General features: G+C 42.9%; 1 protein-coding gene across 1 annotated transcript in view; it reads left to right on the plus strand.

Moving 5' to 3' along the window:
- Window positions 1–17955, plus strand: part of tax1bp3 (Tax1 (human T-cell leukemia virus type I) binding protein 3) — a 68228-nt gene that overhangs the window by 22631 nt on the left and 27642 nt on the right. The window contains exon 3 of the mRNA XM_059991815.1: window positions 14897–14974. Coding sequence (XP_059847798.1) covers window positions 14897–14974 — 78 coding nt within the window. The remainder of the gene's footprint in view (window positions 1–14896; window positions 14975–17955) is intronic.

The following is a 17955-nucleotide window of genomic DNA, read 5'->3' on the forward strand; positions in this document are numbered from 1 at the left end:
TGAGAAAAACAAGATATTCATCCAGAATACAAATTCACCATTAAATCATTAATAAGTGTCCAGAAAAAAGAACTAAGTAGTTAAAATTAGTAAATTAAAAAAAAGATAAATACATCAGCAAAGAAAAACTTTAGTTGAAATATAAAATGAACCTTCACTAGTAACCAAAAATGAAAATCTTAAACTTATCTCAAACTTCATAAGATGATTATAGTCTTTAAAAAAAATACGAACGAACAGACAGCCATACATTTATTAGAGCTGAGAGACCGACACAGTAGGATAATGCTCATCCAAGAAACTTCAAGCTTCACTTGTAGAGAGAAAAATACGACGTGGTCCTTCCAAAGGTGAAGTTCTTAGGTGCGCAGGGTATAATAACGCTGGTTTGAGATTTTTCTCATACCATTCCGACATCAAAGATTTGAAGGCATCTTCATCACTTCTGGGCTATAATCCTCTACAAGGTAGAAATGGTAATCTTGAAAATTAATCATACCTTGCCGACGAGCAATGCGGATAAGATACTCTTTAACATGAACATAATGAAATCTTACAACTACAGCCTGTGGTTTAGTTGAGGAAATTGGTGTCTGGCGCGTGGTGTGGTGGGCTCGGTCGAGTAATGGAGGGTTCTCTGGGAATTCAGAGGAGAATGTATCCTTTAAAAGTTGAGAGAAGAATTTTGAAGGGTCCCCTTTCGCAATATCTTCAGGGAGACCAATTATACCTAAGTTCTGTCTTCTGGATCGATTTTCAAAATCGATAATTTTGGATTTAAGAGTCTCCAACTGTTAACTGTCAAGGATAATTTTTGTTCCAAATTCTCAATTTTCAAATCCCTCTTCCGAGCATCATCTTGCAGACTTACGATGTTGGTTTGATGCTGTTTAACTTCGAGACCAATCGTTTCCAAAGAATCCTGAAATGACTTTAAATCTTCTTTAATACTTTGACGTTGTTCATCAAATTTTTCACTTAAAAGCTCCAACAACATGTTAATTCAGTTAAGTTAATTCAGTATGCTTAGATTCAGGCTGTTTCTTCTTTCCATTGCCATTGGAATCTTCCCCATTTTTAGGCTCTCACCCATTAGATCTTAAAGCCATTTCTGTGCTCATATCTTCTGAAGATATGAAATATCTGAAGATAATTCAAAAGAAGTAATAAAAATCTTCGTGTAGGTAAGAGCAAGTTAAATAAGGGTGATCATGGGTTAAAAAAAAGTAAAGGTAATGAAGCAAATCCAAAGCTGACCTCACTCCATAAGCACCTGCTGGAGAATCATACCATGACTTTTAGCAGCTCTCCCTCCCTTTTCAGGATCTGGTGGACATGTTCAGAAACATTATGGACCCTGGCACCTGGGAGGCAAACTACCATCTGTGTTTCCTTTTCGTGCCTACAGAATCGCCTGTCTGCCCCCTGACAATAGAGTCCCCTATTACTGCTGCCATCCTTCTCCGTTCTGTACCCTTCTGAGCAACAGGACAAGACTCGGTGTCAGAGGAATGGCTGCTGTTGCTTCCCCCAGTTAGGTCATTTTCCACCCCCCCCCCCCCCCCCCAAATGGAGTACTACTTATTGTCGAGGAGTACGGCCCATTCGATATTCTCACTTCTGACACTTTATCTGTCTCCTGTAGCCTTGGGCTGACTACCTGTAACTCTTATCACTGCTTCACTTTCCCTAACAAGCCGAAGGTCATCGAACTTCAGCTCTAGTTCTCTAACATGGTCTGTAAAGAGTGGTGCAGATGTGGTCATCAGGGAGGCTGGTAGTCTTGTGGAAATCCCACATCTGACGCCCAGAGCAGATGCTGAGGGTAAAAATGACCTCATATAGTGCAGTTGTCTTACTCTATTACTAAAGTGCTCCTCTGTTCAGCTAAGGTGGCATGCAGAGGGTGCAAAGCATTGTCCAGAATTGCCAGGATTTTCTGTAGGGTCCTTTATTCTACCTCAGCCTCCAGTATGCGCAGTTTGACTCCTATAACAGAGCCAGTCTTTCTAATCAGTTTTTCAAGCCTGTTGGCATCATAGGAACATAGAAAACCTACAGCACAAAACAGGCCCCTCGGCCCACAAAGTTGTGCCTTACATGTCCCTACCTCAGAAATTACTAGGCTTACCTATAGCCCTCAATTTTACTAAGCTCCATGTACCTATCTAAAAGCCTCTTAAAAGACCTATCATATCCGCCAACACCACCATTGCCGGCAGCCCATTCCGTACACTCACCACTCTCTGAGTAAAAAAACTGGCATCTCCTGACATCTCCTCTGTACCTACTCCCCAGAACCTTAAACCTGTGTCCTCTTGTGGCAACCATTTCAGCCCTGGGAAAAAGCCTCTGACTATCCACATGAACAATGCCTCTCATCATCTTGTATACCTCTATCAAGTCACCTCTCATCCTCCTTCGCTCCAAGGTGAAAAGGCCAAGTTCACTCAATTTATTCTCATAAGGCATGCTCCCCAATCCAGGCAACATCTTTGTAAATCTCCTCTGCATTCTTTCTATGGCTTCCACATCCTTCCTGTAGTGTGGTGACCAGAACTGAGCACAGTACTCCAAGTGGGGTCTGACCAGGGTCCTACATCAGTGGTCCCCAACCACTGGGCCATTGACCGATACCGGGCTGAAATGTTATGAATTGGCGATATGAAACTATATTAGTCAGCTGCACCTCTCCTCATTCCCTGTCACGCCCACTGTTGGAACTTGAACGCACACAAGGCCATTACCCACGTGTCGGTGTGGGAAGAAGATCAACTCCTCGAGCTTGCAGATGATGGTGGGCTGAAAAGTATGTTTGACATAACATCTCTGCCAGCATTCTGGATCAAAGTCAAGGCTGAATATCCTGAAATAGCCACGAAAGCAATGAAAACGTTGCTTCCATTTCCAACATCATATTTCTGCGAAGTGGGGTTTTCTGCAATGAATACAACAAAAACTAAATTGTGGAATAGACTGGACGTAAGGAACCCCCTTCACGTATCGCTGTCTCCTATCACCCCTCAATGGGACCATCTTGTTGCAGGGAAACGAGCCCAGGGCTCCCACTGATTCAGTGTATTGGTATGTTGCAATGATATATATTCATACGATGAAAATATGCGCTGTGTGTTTATTAGCCAAACGTTACTTAATGTTATGATGCTGTAGGTGATGAATTATAAGTGACTTATAATTGACTTATCACTATATTCAAGCGAAGAAACTATGTGGTGTGTGTTTAATATTAAATTCGTTGGATAAACCCTTTTAGAAACGAAATTGAGTGTATTAGCCACTTATAAGTGACTTATAGTTGACTTATCACCTATATTCTGGTCTTGATTAACACCCCCCACCGTCCGTCCCTCTTGGCCAGTCAGCAAGAATATTGTCAATATTAAACCGATCCGCGGTGCAAAAAAGTCTTACATAGCTGCTACATGACCTCTTGGCTCCTAAATTCAATTCCACGATTGATGAAGGCCAATACACCGTATGCCTTCTTAAAAACAGAGTCAACCTGCGCAGCTGCTTTGAGCGTCCTATGGACTCGGTCCCCCATGATCCCTCTGATCCTCCACACTACCATTAATACTATATTCTGTCATCATATTTGACTGACCAGAATGAACCACTTCACACTTACCTGGATTGAACTCCATCTGTCACTTCTCAGCCCAGTTTTGCATCCTATCAATGTCCTGCTGTAACCTCTGACAACCCTCCACACTATCCACAACACTTCCAACCTTTATGTCATCAGCAAACTTACTAACCCATCCCTCCACTTCCTCATCCAGGTCATTTATAAAAATCACGAAGAGTAAGGGTCCCAGAACAGATCCCTGTGGCACTCCACTGGTGACCGACCTCCATGCAAAATATGACCTATCTACAACTACTCTTTGCCTTCTGTAAACAAGCCAGTTCTGGATTCACAAAGTAATGTCCCCTTGGATCCCATGCCTCCTTACTTTATCAATAAGCCTGCCCCAGCACACCACCATATTGAAGATTGTACTGGCAACAACAGACTGGTGGGACATGTGAAGTAGAGGCCTGTGATATCCAAAGGAACTCAGTCTCCTCAGGAAGTAGAGTCGACTCTGGCATGTTTTGTACACAGCCTGTGTGTGGGTGCTGCACATCTGTCATCCAAATGCATCCCCAGTTACTTGTAGGTCCTCACCACCAATAGTAACATGGAGCAATGTAGGCTTAGTCTTCCTAAAGTCCATCACCATCTCCTTTGTCTTACTAATATTGAGCTGCACTTCATTCAGCTTGCACCATTTGACAGTCCTCCACCAAGGCCCTGTACTTATCCTCCCATCCTTCCTTGATACACCCAACTATTGATAAGTTATCAGAGAATTTGTGCAGAAGACATAACTCAGTGTTGTATCTACAGATTGAGGTATAGAGTGTAAACAGGAAAGGAGTCGGTGCTTTCAAACAGCTGACGCACAGCTCTAAAGCCGCACATACTGTGGTCTGCCAGACAAGTAGTCATTATCCAGGATACAATAGAAGTGCTAATTTGCATTGAATGGAGCTTTCCCCCCAGCTATGATGGCTGTATGGTATTGAAGGCACTTGAGAAATCAAAAAACATGACCCTTACAGTGCTGCCCTGCTTATCAAATGGGAGTAGGATCTGTTCAGCAGGTAGATGACAACATCATTGACTCCAATGTGCTCCTGGTAGGAAAACTGCAGGGATCGAAGGCTGATCTGACCAGTGGTCAGAGGCGAGCCAGGACCATCCTCTAAGGTCTTCATGATGGGTGAGATAAGTGGACATAATTTTAACACAAGGGACATAATTTTAAGGTGATTGGAAAGTTTAGGGGAGATGTCAGAGGTACATTTTTTTATATGGAGAGTGGTAAGTGCCCGGAATGCACCATGGGGGATCATGACAGAGACTGATTCGTCAAGGACATTTAGGGGACTCTTATGCTCATGGATTAAAGAAAAATTAAAGGTTATGGACCACTAGGAGGGAACTGTTAGATTGATTTGTAGTAAGTAAAAGGTCAGAATAACATAGTAGTCTGTATTGTTCTGTTTTCTAAATGGGTTGGGCAAGTTTTTTCCCTGAATTTGGTGCCAAAGTTGATGCTGGCTAATTCAAGTGCTTTCAGTAGCATTTTCTTTTGCAAGTTCATCATCAAATTTAGAGTAAAACACATGGCTGTGGATCTGAAACCAAATTGCTAAATAATCTAAAGCAGTGGACTGAAGGGCCACTACATCTATGCTGAACTTTTTTTCCTCATACACACCAAATCACAGCAAGAGGCGGAGAGGGAAGAGCTAAAAGAAGCTCGGAGAGAAGCTGTTTTTTCTTAACTGATTGTGGCAAAGAGGCTAGACTGCGCAGACACGTGATGTAGCGTGCCAAAGGTTTAAAAAGAAAGACCGACATATACAGTGGCCATCGTTGGAGTGGACTGAGGCAGAGTGGGTCGGCTTTGGCGAGAACAGGCAGAGGCAAGGTTTGAACGGGGCATAACTGCGCAACTGCTTGAAAGCGGGGGAATTTAAATAGCGAGCAGAGGCTGAGTATGAGCTTCACTCCAGGTGAGGTAAGGCCGGGTAAGCTCCTTTAATTAATCTTAATTAGATTAGGAGTAGGTAATGTAGGCAGCTGAGTGCTCCGTTTGCAGTATGTGGGAAGTCAGGGAGAGCACAGCTGTCCCTGATGACTACACCTGCAAAAGGTGCATCCAGCTGCAGCTCCTGACAAATTGTGTTAGGGAGCTGGAGCTGGATGAACTTCGGATCATTCGGGAGGCAGAGGCAGAAATAGACAGGAGTTTCAGGGAGATAGTCACCCCTAGGAGTCAGGAGACTCAGGAGAGGGAAGGGGAATAGACAGGAAGAGCAGGGCACCCCTGTGGTCGTTCCCATCAACAATAAGTATACCGTTTTGGATATTGTTGGTGGGGATGACCTACTAGGGACAAGTTGCAGTGGTTGCGTCTCTGGCACCGAGACTGGACCCTCAGCTCAGAAGGGAAGGAGGGAAAAGAGGAGAGCAGTAGTGATAGGGGTTCGATAGTTTGGGGGACAGATAGGAGGTTCTGTGGAAGAGATCGAGAAACCCGGATGGTCTGTTGCCTCCCTGGTGCCAGGGTCCGCGATATCTCGGATCGAGTTCTCAGTATTCTCAAGAGGAGGGGTGAGCAGCCGGATGTCATGGTCCATGTAGGAACCAATGACATGGGTAGGAAGAGTGAGGAGGTCCTGAAAGGTGAGTTTAGGGAGCTAGGTGCCAAGTTAAAGGACAGGACCTCCAGAATAGCAATCTCAGGATTGCTACCAGAGCCACGTGCAGGTGGGTTTAGAAATAGTAAGATAGTGCAGATCAACACGTGGCTGAAGACATGGTGCAGGAGGGAGGGCTTCAGATTTATAGATAATTGGGCAGTTTTCCAGGGAAGGTGGGACCTCTTCTAGTGGGCTGCTTAACATCTGAACTGGAGGGGGACAAATATTCTTGCTGGCAGTTTACTAGAGAGGGTCCAGTGGATTTAAACTAGATATGAGGGGAGAGGGGAACCAGAGTGTAGGGAGAAGGAAGAAAAAGAAGACAGTAAAGTTTTTTATACTGTTAGAGATAAACAGAGGAAGAGGTGGAGAATTTCTTAAATGCATTTATTTTAATGCTAAGACCATTGTAAAAAAGGTGGATGAGCTTAGAGCATGGATTGATACCTGGAAATATGATGTTGTAGCTATTAGTGAAACATGGTTGCAGGAGGGGTGTGATTTGGAACTAAATATTCCTGGATTTCATTGTTTCAGGTGTGATAGAATCGGAGGGACAAGAGGGGGAGGTGTTGTGTTGCTTGTCAGAAACTATTACAGCGGTGCTCTGACAGGATAGATTAGAGGGTTCATCTAGGGAGACTACTTGGGTGGAATTGAGGAATGGGAAAGGTGTAGTAACACATAGAGGTGTATTATAGACCATCCAATGGGGAGCGAGAATTGGAGGAGCAAATTTGCAAGGAGATGGCAGATATTTGTAGTAAGCACAGGGCTGTGATTGTGGGAGATTTTAATTTTCCACACATATAAAAGAGATGGATGGTTTGGAGTTTGTAAAATGTGTGCAGGATAGTTTTTTGCAGCAATACATAGAGGTACCAAGTAGAGAAGGGGCAGTGTTGGATCTTCTGTTAGGGAATGAAATAGGTCAGGTGACGGAGGTATGTGTTAGGGAGCACTTCTGGTCCAGTGATCATAATTCCATTAGTTTCAATATAATTATGGAGAAGGAAAGGACTGGACCCGGGGCTGAGATTTTTGATTGGAGAAAGGCTAACTTTGAGGAGATGTGAAAGGATTTAGAAGGAGTGGATTGGGACAATTTGTTTTATGGGAAGGATGTAATAGAGAAATGGTGGTCATTTAAAGGTGAAATTTTGAGGGTACAGAATCTTTATGTTCCTGTTAAGTTGAAAGGAAAGGTTAAAAGTTCGAGAGAGCCATGGTTTTCAAGGGATATTGGAAACTTGGTTTGGAAAAAGAGAGATATCTACAATAAATATAGGCAGCATGGAGTAAATGAGGTGCTCGAGGAATATAAAGAATGTAAGAAGAATCTTAAGCAAGAAATTAGAAAAGCTAAAAGAAGATACGAGGTTGCTTTGGCAAGTAAGGTGAAAATAAATTCGAAGGGTTTCTACAGTTATATTAATAGCAAAAGGATAGTGAGGGATAAAAGTGGTCCCTTAGGACAGGATATTCCCTAGGACCTTGAGGGAGGTTAGTGTAGAAATAGCAGGGGCTCTGACAGAAATATTTCAAATGTCATTAGAAACAGGGATGGTTGGCGTATTGCTCGTGGTTTAAAAAGGGTTCCATTGTTTAAAAAGGGTTCTAACACTAAACCTAGCAATTATAGGCCTGTCAGTTTGACGTCAGTGGTGGGTAAATTAATAGAAAGTATTCTTAGAGATGGTGTGTATAATTATCTGGATAGACAAGGTCTGATTAGGAACAGTCAACATGGATTTGTGTGTGGAAGGTCATGTTTGACAAATCTTATTGAATTTTTTGAAGAGGTTACAAGGAAAGTTGACGAGGGTAAAGCAGTGGATGTTGTCTATATGGACTTCAGTAAGGCCTTTGACAAGGTTCTGCATGAAAGGTTAGGAAGGTTCAATCGTTAGGTATTAATATTGAAGTAGTAAAATGGATTCAACAGTGGCTGAATGGGAGATGCCAGAAAGTAGTGGTGGATAACTGTTTGTCAAGTTGGTGACTAGTGGTGTGGCTCAGGGATCTGTACTGGGTCCAATGTTGTTTGTCATATACATTAATGATCTGGATGATGGGGTGGTAAATTGAATTAGTAAGTATGCAGATGATACTAAGGTAGGTGGCGATATGGATAATGAAGTTGGTTTTCAAAGTTTGCAGAGAGATTTAGGCCAGTTAGAAGAGTGGGCTGAAAGATGGCAGATGGAGTTTAATGCTGATAAGTGTGAGGTGCTACATTTTGGTAGGTATAATCCAAGTAGGACATACATGGTAAATGGTAGGGCATTGAAGAATGCAGTAGAACAGAGTGATCTAGGAATAATGGTGCATAGTTCCCTAAAGGTGGAATCTCATGTGGATAGAGTGATGAAGAAATCTTTTGGTATGTTGGTCTTTATAAATCAGAGCATTGAGTATAGGAGTTGGGATGTAATGTTAAAATTGTACAAGGCATTGGTAAGGCCGAATTTGGAGTATTGTGTACAGTTCTGGTCACTGAATTATAGGAAAGATGTCAACAAAATAGCGAGAGTACAGAGAAGATTTACTAGAATGTTACCTGGGTTTCAGCACCTAAGTTACAGGGAAAGATTGCACAAGTTAGGTCTTTATTCTTTGGAGCGTAGAAGGTTGAGGGGGGACTTGATAGAGGTATTTAAAATTATGAGGGGGGATAGATAGAGTTGACATGGTTAGGCTTTTTCCATTGAGAGTAGGGGAGATTCAAAAGAGGACTTGAGTTGAGACCTAGGGGGCAAAAGTTTAAGGGTAACATGAGGGAGAATTTCTTTACTCAGAGAGTGGTAGCTGTGTGGAATGAGCTTCCAGTAGAAGTGATTGAGGCAGGTTTGGTATTGTAATTTAAAGTAAAATTGGATAGGTATATGAACAGGAAAAGAATGGAGGGTTATGGGCTGAGTGCAGTTCAGTGGGATTAGGTGAGGGTAAGCATTCGGCATGGACTAGAAGGGCTGAGATGGCCTGTTTCCGTGCTGTAATTGTTATATGGTTATATGGTTATAATCTGTTTGCCTGCATTAGGACTGTATGTGGCAAATGTTCTGGTGATATTTGTGTGGAGTTCTGCATAGTTATGTTCCAGTGAAACAGGGAAGTTATGGTAGGGTACAGGAATCATGGTGTACAAAGGCTGTAATAAATCTAGTCAAGAAGAAAAGCTTATGGAAGGTTCAGAGAGCTAGGTAATGCTAGAGATCTAGAAGATTATAAGGCTAACAGGAAGGAGCTTAAGAAGGAAATTAGGAGAGCCAGAAGGGGCCATGAGAAGGATTAAAGAAAACCCCAAGGCATTCTATAAGTATGTGAAGAGCAAGAGGATAAGATGTGAAAGAATAGGACCTAGCAAGTGTGACAGTTGGGAAGTGTGTATGCCAGAGGTACTTAATGAATACTTTACTTCAGTATTCACTATGAAAAAGTATCTTGGTGATTGTAGTGATGATTTGCAGCAGACTGAAAAGCTTGAGCATGTAGATATTAAGAAAGAAGATGTGCTGGAGCTTTTGGAAAGCATTAAGTTGGATAAGTTGCTGGGACCAGATGAGATGTAACCCAGGCTACTATGGGAGATGAGGGAGGAGATTGCTGAGCTTCTGGCAATGATCTTTGCATCATCAATGCAAAGAGGTTCTGGAGGATTGGAGGGTTGCGGATGTTGTTCCTTTCTTCAAGAAAGGGAGTAGAGGTAGCCCAGGAAATTATAGACAGGTAAGTCTTACTTCAGTGGTTGGTAAGTTGATAGAGAAGATCCTGAGAGGCAGGATTTATGAACGTTTGGAGAGGTATAATATGATTTGGAATAATCAGCATGGCTTTTTCAAGGGCAGGTCGTGCCTTACGAGCCAGATTGAATTTTTTGAGGATGTGACTAACACATTGATGAAGGTAGAGCAGTTGATGTAGTGTATATGGATTTCACCCAATGCCAGGATTATTGTGAAAGTAAGGCAGCATGGGATCCAAGGGGACATTAGTTTGTGGATCAAGAACTGGTTTGCTCACAGAAGGCAAAGAGTGGTTGTAGTTGGGTCATATTCTGCATGGAGTTCGGTCACTAGTGGAGTGCCTTAGGGATCTGTTCTGGGAACCTTGCTCTTTGTGATTTTTATAAATGACCTGGATAAGGAAGTGGAGGGATGGGTTGGTAAATTTTCTGATGACACAAAGATTGAGAGCTGTCAGATGTTACAGTGGGACATTGATAAGATGCAAAACTGGGTGGAGAAGTGGCAGATGGAGTTCAACCCAGATAAATGTGAGGTGGTACATTTTGGTAGGTCAAATATGATGGCAGAATATAGTATTAATTGTAAGACACTTGGCTGTGTGGAGGATAAGAGGGATCTTGGGGTCTGAGTCCATAGGACGCTCAAAGCTGCTGTGCAGGTTGACTCTGTGGTTAAGAAGACATCTGGTGCATTGACCTTCATCAATCGTGGGATTGAGTTTTGGAACCGAGAGGTAATGTTGCAGCTATATAGGACCCTGGTCAGACCCCACTTGGAGTACTGTGCTCAGTTCTGGTTGCCTCACTACAGGAAGGATGTGGAAACCATAGAAAGGGTGCAGAGGAGATTTACAAGGATGTTGCCTGGATTGGGGAGCATGCCTTATGAAAACAGGCTGAATGAACTCGGCCTTTTCTCCTCGGAACGATGGAGGATGAGAGGTGACCTGATAGAGGTGTATAAGATGATGAGAGGCATTGATCATGTGGATAGTCAGAAGCTTTTTCCCAGGGCTAAAATGGTTGCTACAAGAGGGCACAGGTTTAAGGTACTTGGGAGTAGGTACAGAGGAGACGTCAGGGGTAAGTTTTTACTCAGAGAGTGGTGAGTGCGTGGAATAGGCTGCTGGCAACGGTGCTGGAGGCGGATACGATAGGGTCTTTTAAGAGACTTTTGGATAGGTACATGGAGCTTAGAAAAATAGAGGGCTATGAGTAACCCTAGTATAGGTTTCCCTCGCTATTCGAAGGTGGAGCATTTCTGTGAAATGGTTTGCAAGCTGGAATGTCGTAAAGTGAAGAAGCTATTACTATTTATTTATATGGGAAAAATTTGTGAGCTTTTGCAGACCCAAAAAATAACCTACCAAATCATGCCAAATAACACATAAAACCTAAAATAATTGTAATATATAGTAAAAGCCTGATAAATACACAGCCTATTTAAAGTAGGAATACTTTTCTGCAATCATTGCAGCACTGTCCACCGTAGCGAAAATCTCATGTAAGCGCTCTCGGCAGAAAGACTCAGCACAAGCGCTATCGGCAGAGGCACTCTTTCCAGTAACTTTTAAGCTATGAAGCTGCCAAATTATACCAAATAACATGAAAATACACAGCCTATATAAAATAGAAATACTATATGTACAGTGTAGTTTCACTTACTGGAATTGGGAAGACAGGGAGCACAATTGGGAAGACATTGATGGTATGTTAGGCTGCGTCATCGGAGGTTGGGGTGGTGGGAGACTGGGGTGTCATCTGATCATCGTCTGTTTCCATCAGGGCAGGCAGGTCACCTTCTATGTCTGCCTGCCTCGGTGTTGAAGGTCGAGGTTTGTTGTCTGCTGTGGCTGATGTGGAAGGCTTGAAAAACGCCAGTATGCTTGACTGCTTAGCCTCGCGCATTTTTCTATCATACAGATCTTTGTAAGCACTCAAAGCATCCTGCAAACATGCCCTAAACCTTCGTGCCCTTTCAAAATTATGGTCATACTTTTCTGCAATCATTGCAGCATTGTCAATCACAGTGAAACTCATGCAATTGCTTCACGTTCAGTTCCTGGACGACTTCACTTTCGCTACTGCGTTAGGTTTCAATTGTTATCCTTTGCTCTTCATCAGCTCTTCATCTGTCAGTTCTTGGTCATGGGATGCCAAAACTGCTTCAAAATCATCTTCGTCTGCTTCCACACACCCAGCCTCTTTAGCCAAACTCACTATGTCCTTACTTCGTTCACCACGATCAAAACAATTAATTATGTCTAGTTTTACGCTGTGTAACACCCTACGTGCTCTTTTAGGCTTTTCTGATACCAGAACTTACCTTGCTAACGGATGCACAAAATAAATTGACATTATGCACAGATGCTCACAGCCATGTGTTTAAGCAATGCTGGCTAGAATGCAGTTCCGAGGGAGGGGCTTGGCTGCTCGGGGTGTGTGCTGCCTTTTTTCGTAACAGTGAAAACACCTTCTGTAAGCGAAAACAGGTAACTAATGTAGGTCTTTCATAACAGTGAGGTGTCGTAAAGCAAATGTTCGAAAAATGGGGGACACCTGTAATTTCTAAGGTAGAGACATGGTTGGCACAACTTTGTGGGCCAAAGGGCCTGTATTGTGCTTTAGGTTTTCTATGTTTCTATGTATCCTTCAGTGCTTTGCTTATTTAAGCATCTATAGAAATATTTCTTTAATTTCTTTTCTTCCTTCATTTCGGTGAATACAAGACCAACTTATACGATCTCTCCATATAACTAATCTCCTCAAATCTAGACAACATTCCAGTGAATCTCTGCTATCTCCTGTGCAATCACATATTTCCTATAGTGTGGTGACCAGAACTGCACACAATACTTCAAGTGCAGTCTAACAAGTATTTTATAAAGTTGCACATAACCTCCTTTCTTTATTCTAAACCCCAGCCCATGAAGACCAGCATACCACATGCCTTTACAATCTTTATGACTCATGTTGCCTACTATGCACAGGTTTGTTCACCTGTTATAGAGATAGCATTAATAAACTGGAAAGAGAGCAGCGAAGATTTAAGAGGATGCTGTCAGGGCTTGAGTGTCTGAGTTATAAGGAGAGGTTCAGCACACTAGGATTTTTTTCCCTTTAATAAAGAAAATTGAGAGCTACTGTACAAAATCATGAGGGGTGGATAGGGTGAATGTACACCATGGTCAGAGTTCAATTCCAGTCTGTAAGGAGTTTGTATGTCCTGCCTATAAATGTGGGTTTTGTCCAGGTGCACTGGTTTCCTCCCACTTCCCAAAGTCGTACCAGTTTGTAGGTTAATTGGTCAGTGTAATTTGTCCTGTAATTAGGCTAGGGCTAAATTGGTCAGTTGCTGGGTGGTGCAGCTCATTGGACTGGAAGGGCAGTTTCGTGCTGTATTTCAAAATAAAAATTGAATAAATAAAAACTAATGGGGCATTGGTTTATGGTGAGAGGTGAAAATTTAAAGTGAGTCTGAAGAGCAACTTCATGTGGTGGGGATGGGGGTGGTACATTTGAAATGAGCTGCTAGAGAAACGGTTGAGACAGTTACAATGTTAACATACAAAAGACATTTGGATAAGACATGCATGTTTAGAGGAATGTGGGGAAATGGGACTTGCTAGGTGGCCAACATGGACAGGTTAGGCTGCAAGGCCTGTTCTGTGCTTTGTTACTCTATAGAGCACTTGTCTCCCAGAATTGTGGGGTGATGACTTCTACCACTAGCCCTGTCATTGACAGATGTTGCTGAAAATTTATATTAGCAAGGCTTTGGAGAGTGTGTGGAAGGGATTAACTACACCAGTTATAAGTTTGAGGAGCTTACACTTAGAGGTACTTCTTGGGACAGAAATTTCATAATGGTTGTGCTTTAAAATCCTGAAGCCTATGGACAGAGTAGAATGAACAAAAAATTCTCATTAGCAAAGGCATCAAGAACTAAGCAATTCAGAAAGAAAATTTTTGATAAAACCAAGGTTATCAGCTATTGTTATATTTCCAGTGTCTTCTACCAAGACACTGGTCTAGTAGTGACAAACACAGGAGATTCTTGCAGATGCAGGAAATACAGAGCAACAGACACAAAATGTTAGAAGAACTCAGCAGGTCAGGCAGCATCTATGAAAATGAATATACAGTCAAAGTTTTGGGGTGAGTGCCTTCTCCAAGATTGGAAGGAAGGGGAAGACACTAGAATAAAAAGGTGTGAGGAGGGAAAGGAGGACTAGCTAGAAAGTGATGCAGTAAGTAAAGCCAGATAGGGAGGAAGGGTAAAGGGCTAGAGAAGAAGGAATCTGATGGAAGAGGACAGTGGACCATGGGAGAAGGAGGAGAAGGACAGGCACCAGGAGGCAGTAATAGGCAAGTGAGGATAAGAGAAAAGAGGCCAGAATGGGGTATTGAAAAAGAGGGGAACTATATTATTACCAGAAGGAAAAATTGGTATCCGTGCCATTAGGTTGGAGACTACCTAGATGGATTATGAGGTGTTGCTCCACTCTGATAGTGACTTCATCATGGCACAAGAGGAGGCTATGGACTGAAATGTCGGAATAGGGATTGGAATTAAAATGGTCGGCCACTGGGGAATTCTCCTTTTGGTGGGAGGTGTAGAGGTACTCCATATTATATTTAGCATCGCTGCCATTTCTGTTGCCAATCATTAATTCCTCACTCCCCTCGAGGATTAATGTTTTACTTTATCTTTTGTGTCCATAAAATATCTTGAAATTTGTGTTTATATAATTTGCTTGTTTAATTTTGTGCTTTGTCTTCCTTCTGGGTCACTATCATTGGTTATTGAGTCTGAATTAACTTGCAGCATACATTTCATTGCCATAACCAATTGCTCTGTTTTCACAGGGTATATATGTTACTAGAATCTCAGAAGGTGGACCAGCTGAAGTTGCAGGACTGCAGATCGGGGACAAGATAATGCAGGTGGGGGTTCTGAAATATTATCATTACCAATTGAAGCAATAAGTTTTTGAAGAAGCAGGAGCAGCAACATGAGGGTTAGACCATGGAATGACAGGGAAGGTGGCAGAAATAAGATGGAAGTAGAAATAAAGGGCAAGGTTATCAACAAGACTCAAGTAAGAGGGCTACCAGGGGAAGAACAGGTCCTATCGAAGATAAACAAACACAAGAAAATCTGCCAAAGCTGGATATCCAAAGCAATGGACAAAATGCTGGAGGAACTTGGCAAGCCAGGTAGCATCTATGGAAAAGAGTGTTACGAAATTCCCGTAACTGGATCATTTACCAGCAAAAATAGAGAGGTCAGTTGAAGTCTGATGGTACTATTTTTAAAAGTCTTCATTTATAAAGGGGCACAAAAATAAGATTAATACAGACATTCAGATAATATACGTTGTCAATACTCGATCTAAAAAACGCGGGTATAATAATAATCATCAAATAAGCAATAGCTCTATCGTTTGTCTAGGGCAGGGGTCAGCAACCTTTACCACTGAAAGAGCCACTTGGACCCGTTTCCCACAGAAAAGAAAACACTGGGAGCCGCAAAACCCGTTTGACATTTAAAATAAAATAACACTGCATACAACGTTTTTTTTGCCTTTATGCTATGTATAAACAAACTATAATGTGTTGCATTTATGAAATTGATGAACTCCTGCAGAGAAAACGAAATTACATTTCTGCATGCAACAAAAACATTTTGAACTCCGAAAAAAAGACGTTGGGTTGAAAGTTACTTTTAAGTAAAATATTCAATGTCTATTTGAGTCCTTCTTGTATTTATGAAAAACGCCGAACTTAAATTTTCCGCCAGCAGCAAACCAAAAATAACGTCAGCCAGCTGTCATCCTGAAAAATGAAAGGACTATTTCACTGAACAATGAAAAAATATGAATATAAGTAAAATAATAGGCAATTAAAATATTTATCATACTTGGTTAATGGGATTTCTGCTCCTGGACCTCAGCGCACAGCGTCTGCACATCAGGGCTGTATGATGTCACCTTCATCTTTACACAGGATCGCAAGCTGTCATCTGTGAGGTTTTCAATATCACTCCATTTGTGTTTCTGAGCAAGAACGGCCTTCTGACGGGCAACATCTTCAAGGTCTGCTGTCAAGCGTCTAAACTTGGACACCCATATGTCTTTGTCGGCTATGTCGGCCAGTTCCATCTCAAGATCAGGTTGACTCACACCTGCCAATGCAGTCGTATTCAGTAGGGAAGGATCGATGCTTAAGGGAGTGACCGGGAAGGATAATGTGTTTTTTTCCTCTCTGAACTCACAGAAGCGTTTCCCAAACGATGTTTGCATTGCGATGATTGCAGAATGTAAATACTCCGAAATTATCATGTCGTGACCTTGTTTGAACTCTCTCAAATTGGGGAAGTGAGACAAAGTGCCTTTCTGTAAATCTCTGGCAAGCACTGTCAACTTGCGCTCGAATGCCAAAACATCCTCCAACATGTGCAGGGCTGTACGTCCTTTCCCCTGAAGAGCTGTGTTCAGCGTGTTCAGGTGCGCTGTCATGTCTACCATGAAGTGTAGCTTTTCCAGCCACTCTGGCTGTTCCAGCTCAGGAAAGGTGAGCCCTTTGCTGCCCAGGAAAGTTTTCACTTCTTCCAGACACGCGACAAAGCGTTTCAGCACCTTCCGTCTGGACAGCCAGCGATAAAAACACGTTGTAGCGGTGTCAGTAAACTGCAGTCAAAGATAGCTTTATTCGAACTAAACAGCCTTGCTTTTCAGCTTCCCTCAACCCAGCCCCCATGGACGCAGATGCTGCAAAAGACGCGTACTCACAAACCCCCGTAGGCTATCTCCCTTAGCCGGAATGCTGGCTAATTGTGAGCCGTTTTATGATGTGGCAGGAAATGTGTCGCTACACTTAGGTTGTACAAGATCACCATAATTACATTTCAAAAGCTAACAAACTAACATAAAATACATTTTAATTAAATACTGACCAATTATTTCCCAAAGCCACAGGGAGCCGCAGCACAGAGGTGAAAGAGCCACAAATGGCTCGGGAGCCGCAGGTTGCCGACCCCCGGTCTAGGGGATATTGTATTGTCCGATGGAAAGATAAAAGTCACTGTCCTTTCAAGCTGCAGCTCTGTGGGTTTAAGAGAGAGACAGTTTGAAACTTGCCCGGGTCTTTTATGAGGCCAATCCGTTGAGTCGGGGGGAGTTGGTTCCCCATTGTTAGTTCCAAGTCGTTTTCCGTGGTACCAGTCACCAGCCCCAGGCAAGGGAACCAAACGCACTTGGCTTCCTTCAAATGGCTTCCCGCTATTACGGGATCGCTAGCGTTTCTTCTGGTGCGTCTGAAGGGGTTGTTCCCCCAGACCCTCTTTTATACTTCCTCACGGGGTCTCAGATGTCAGTCAGGTTGGGATGATGCAATCCCTCTCTCAACCAGCCCACTTTGCCCGAGGGCTTGCACGTAGCATAGTCCCCAATCCACAAACGTTGTCTCCAGGAGACAATGGCCATGTCTCTCTCTCTCTCATTTCCTGGGTCCTCTGACCCAACCCAATAATGCTCTTGCAATTCTCACAAAGGAGGGGGCTACCCCGCACCCTTCGGCCCCTCAGAGCTGGGGTACATTCATAACAGAGTAAACAGTCGATGTTTCAGGCTGAGACCCTTCTTCAGGACTAGAAAGAAAGAGGTCAGTATAAGAAGGTGAGGGAGGGGAGGAAGAAGTACAAGGTGATAGGTGAAACTGGGGGAAGGGGGTGAAGTAAAGAGCTGGAAAGTTGATTGGTGAAGGGGTAAAGGGCTGGAGAAGGGGGAATCTGATAGGAGAGGACTGAAGACCATGGAAGAAAGGAAAGGGAGAGCAGCATCAGGAGGAGGTAATGGGCAGGTAGATGAGGTGAGAGAGGGAAACAGAAAGTGGGGTGCTGTGACTGGAAGCTGGAGAATTCAATG

Source organism: Hypanus sabinus, chromosome 16, assembly GCF_030144855.1.
Source record: "Hypanus sabinus isolate sHypSab1 chromosome 16, sHypSab1.hap1, whole genome shotgun sequence".
Lineage (NCBI taxonomy): Eukaryota > Metazoa > Chordata > Chondrichthyes > Myliobatiformes > Dasyatidae > Hypanus > Hypanus sabinus.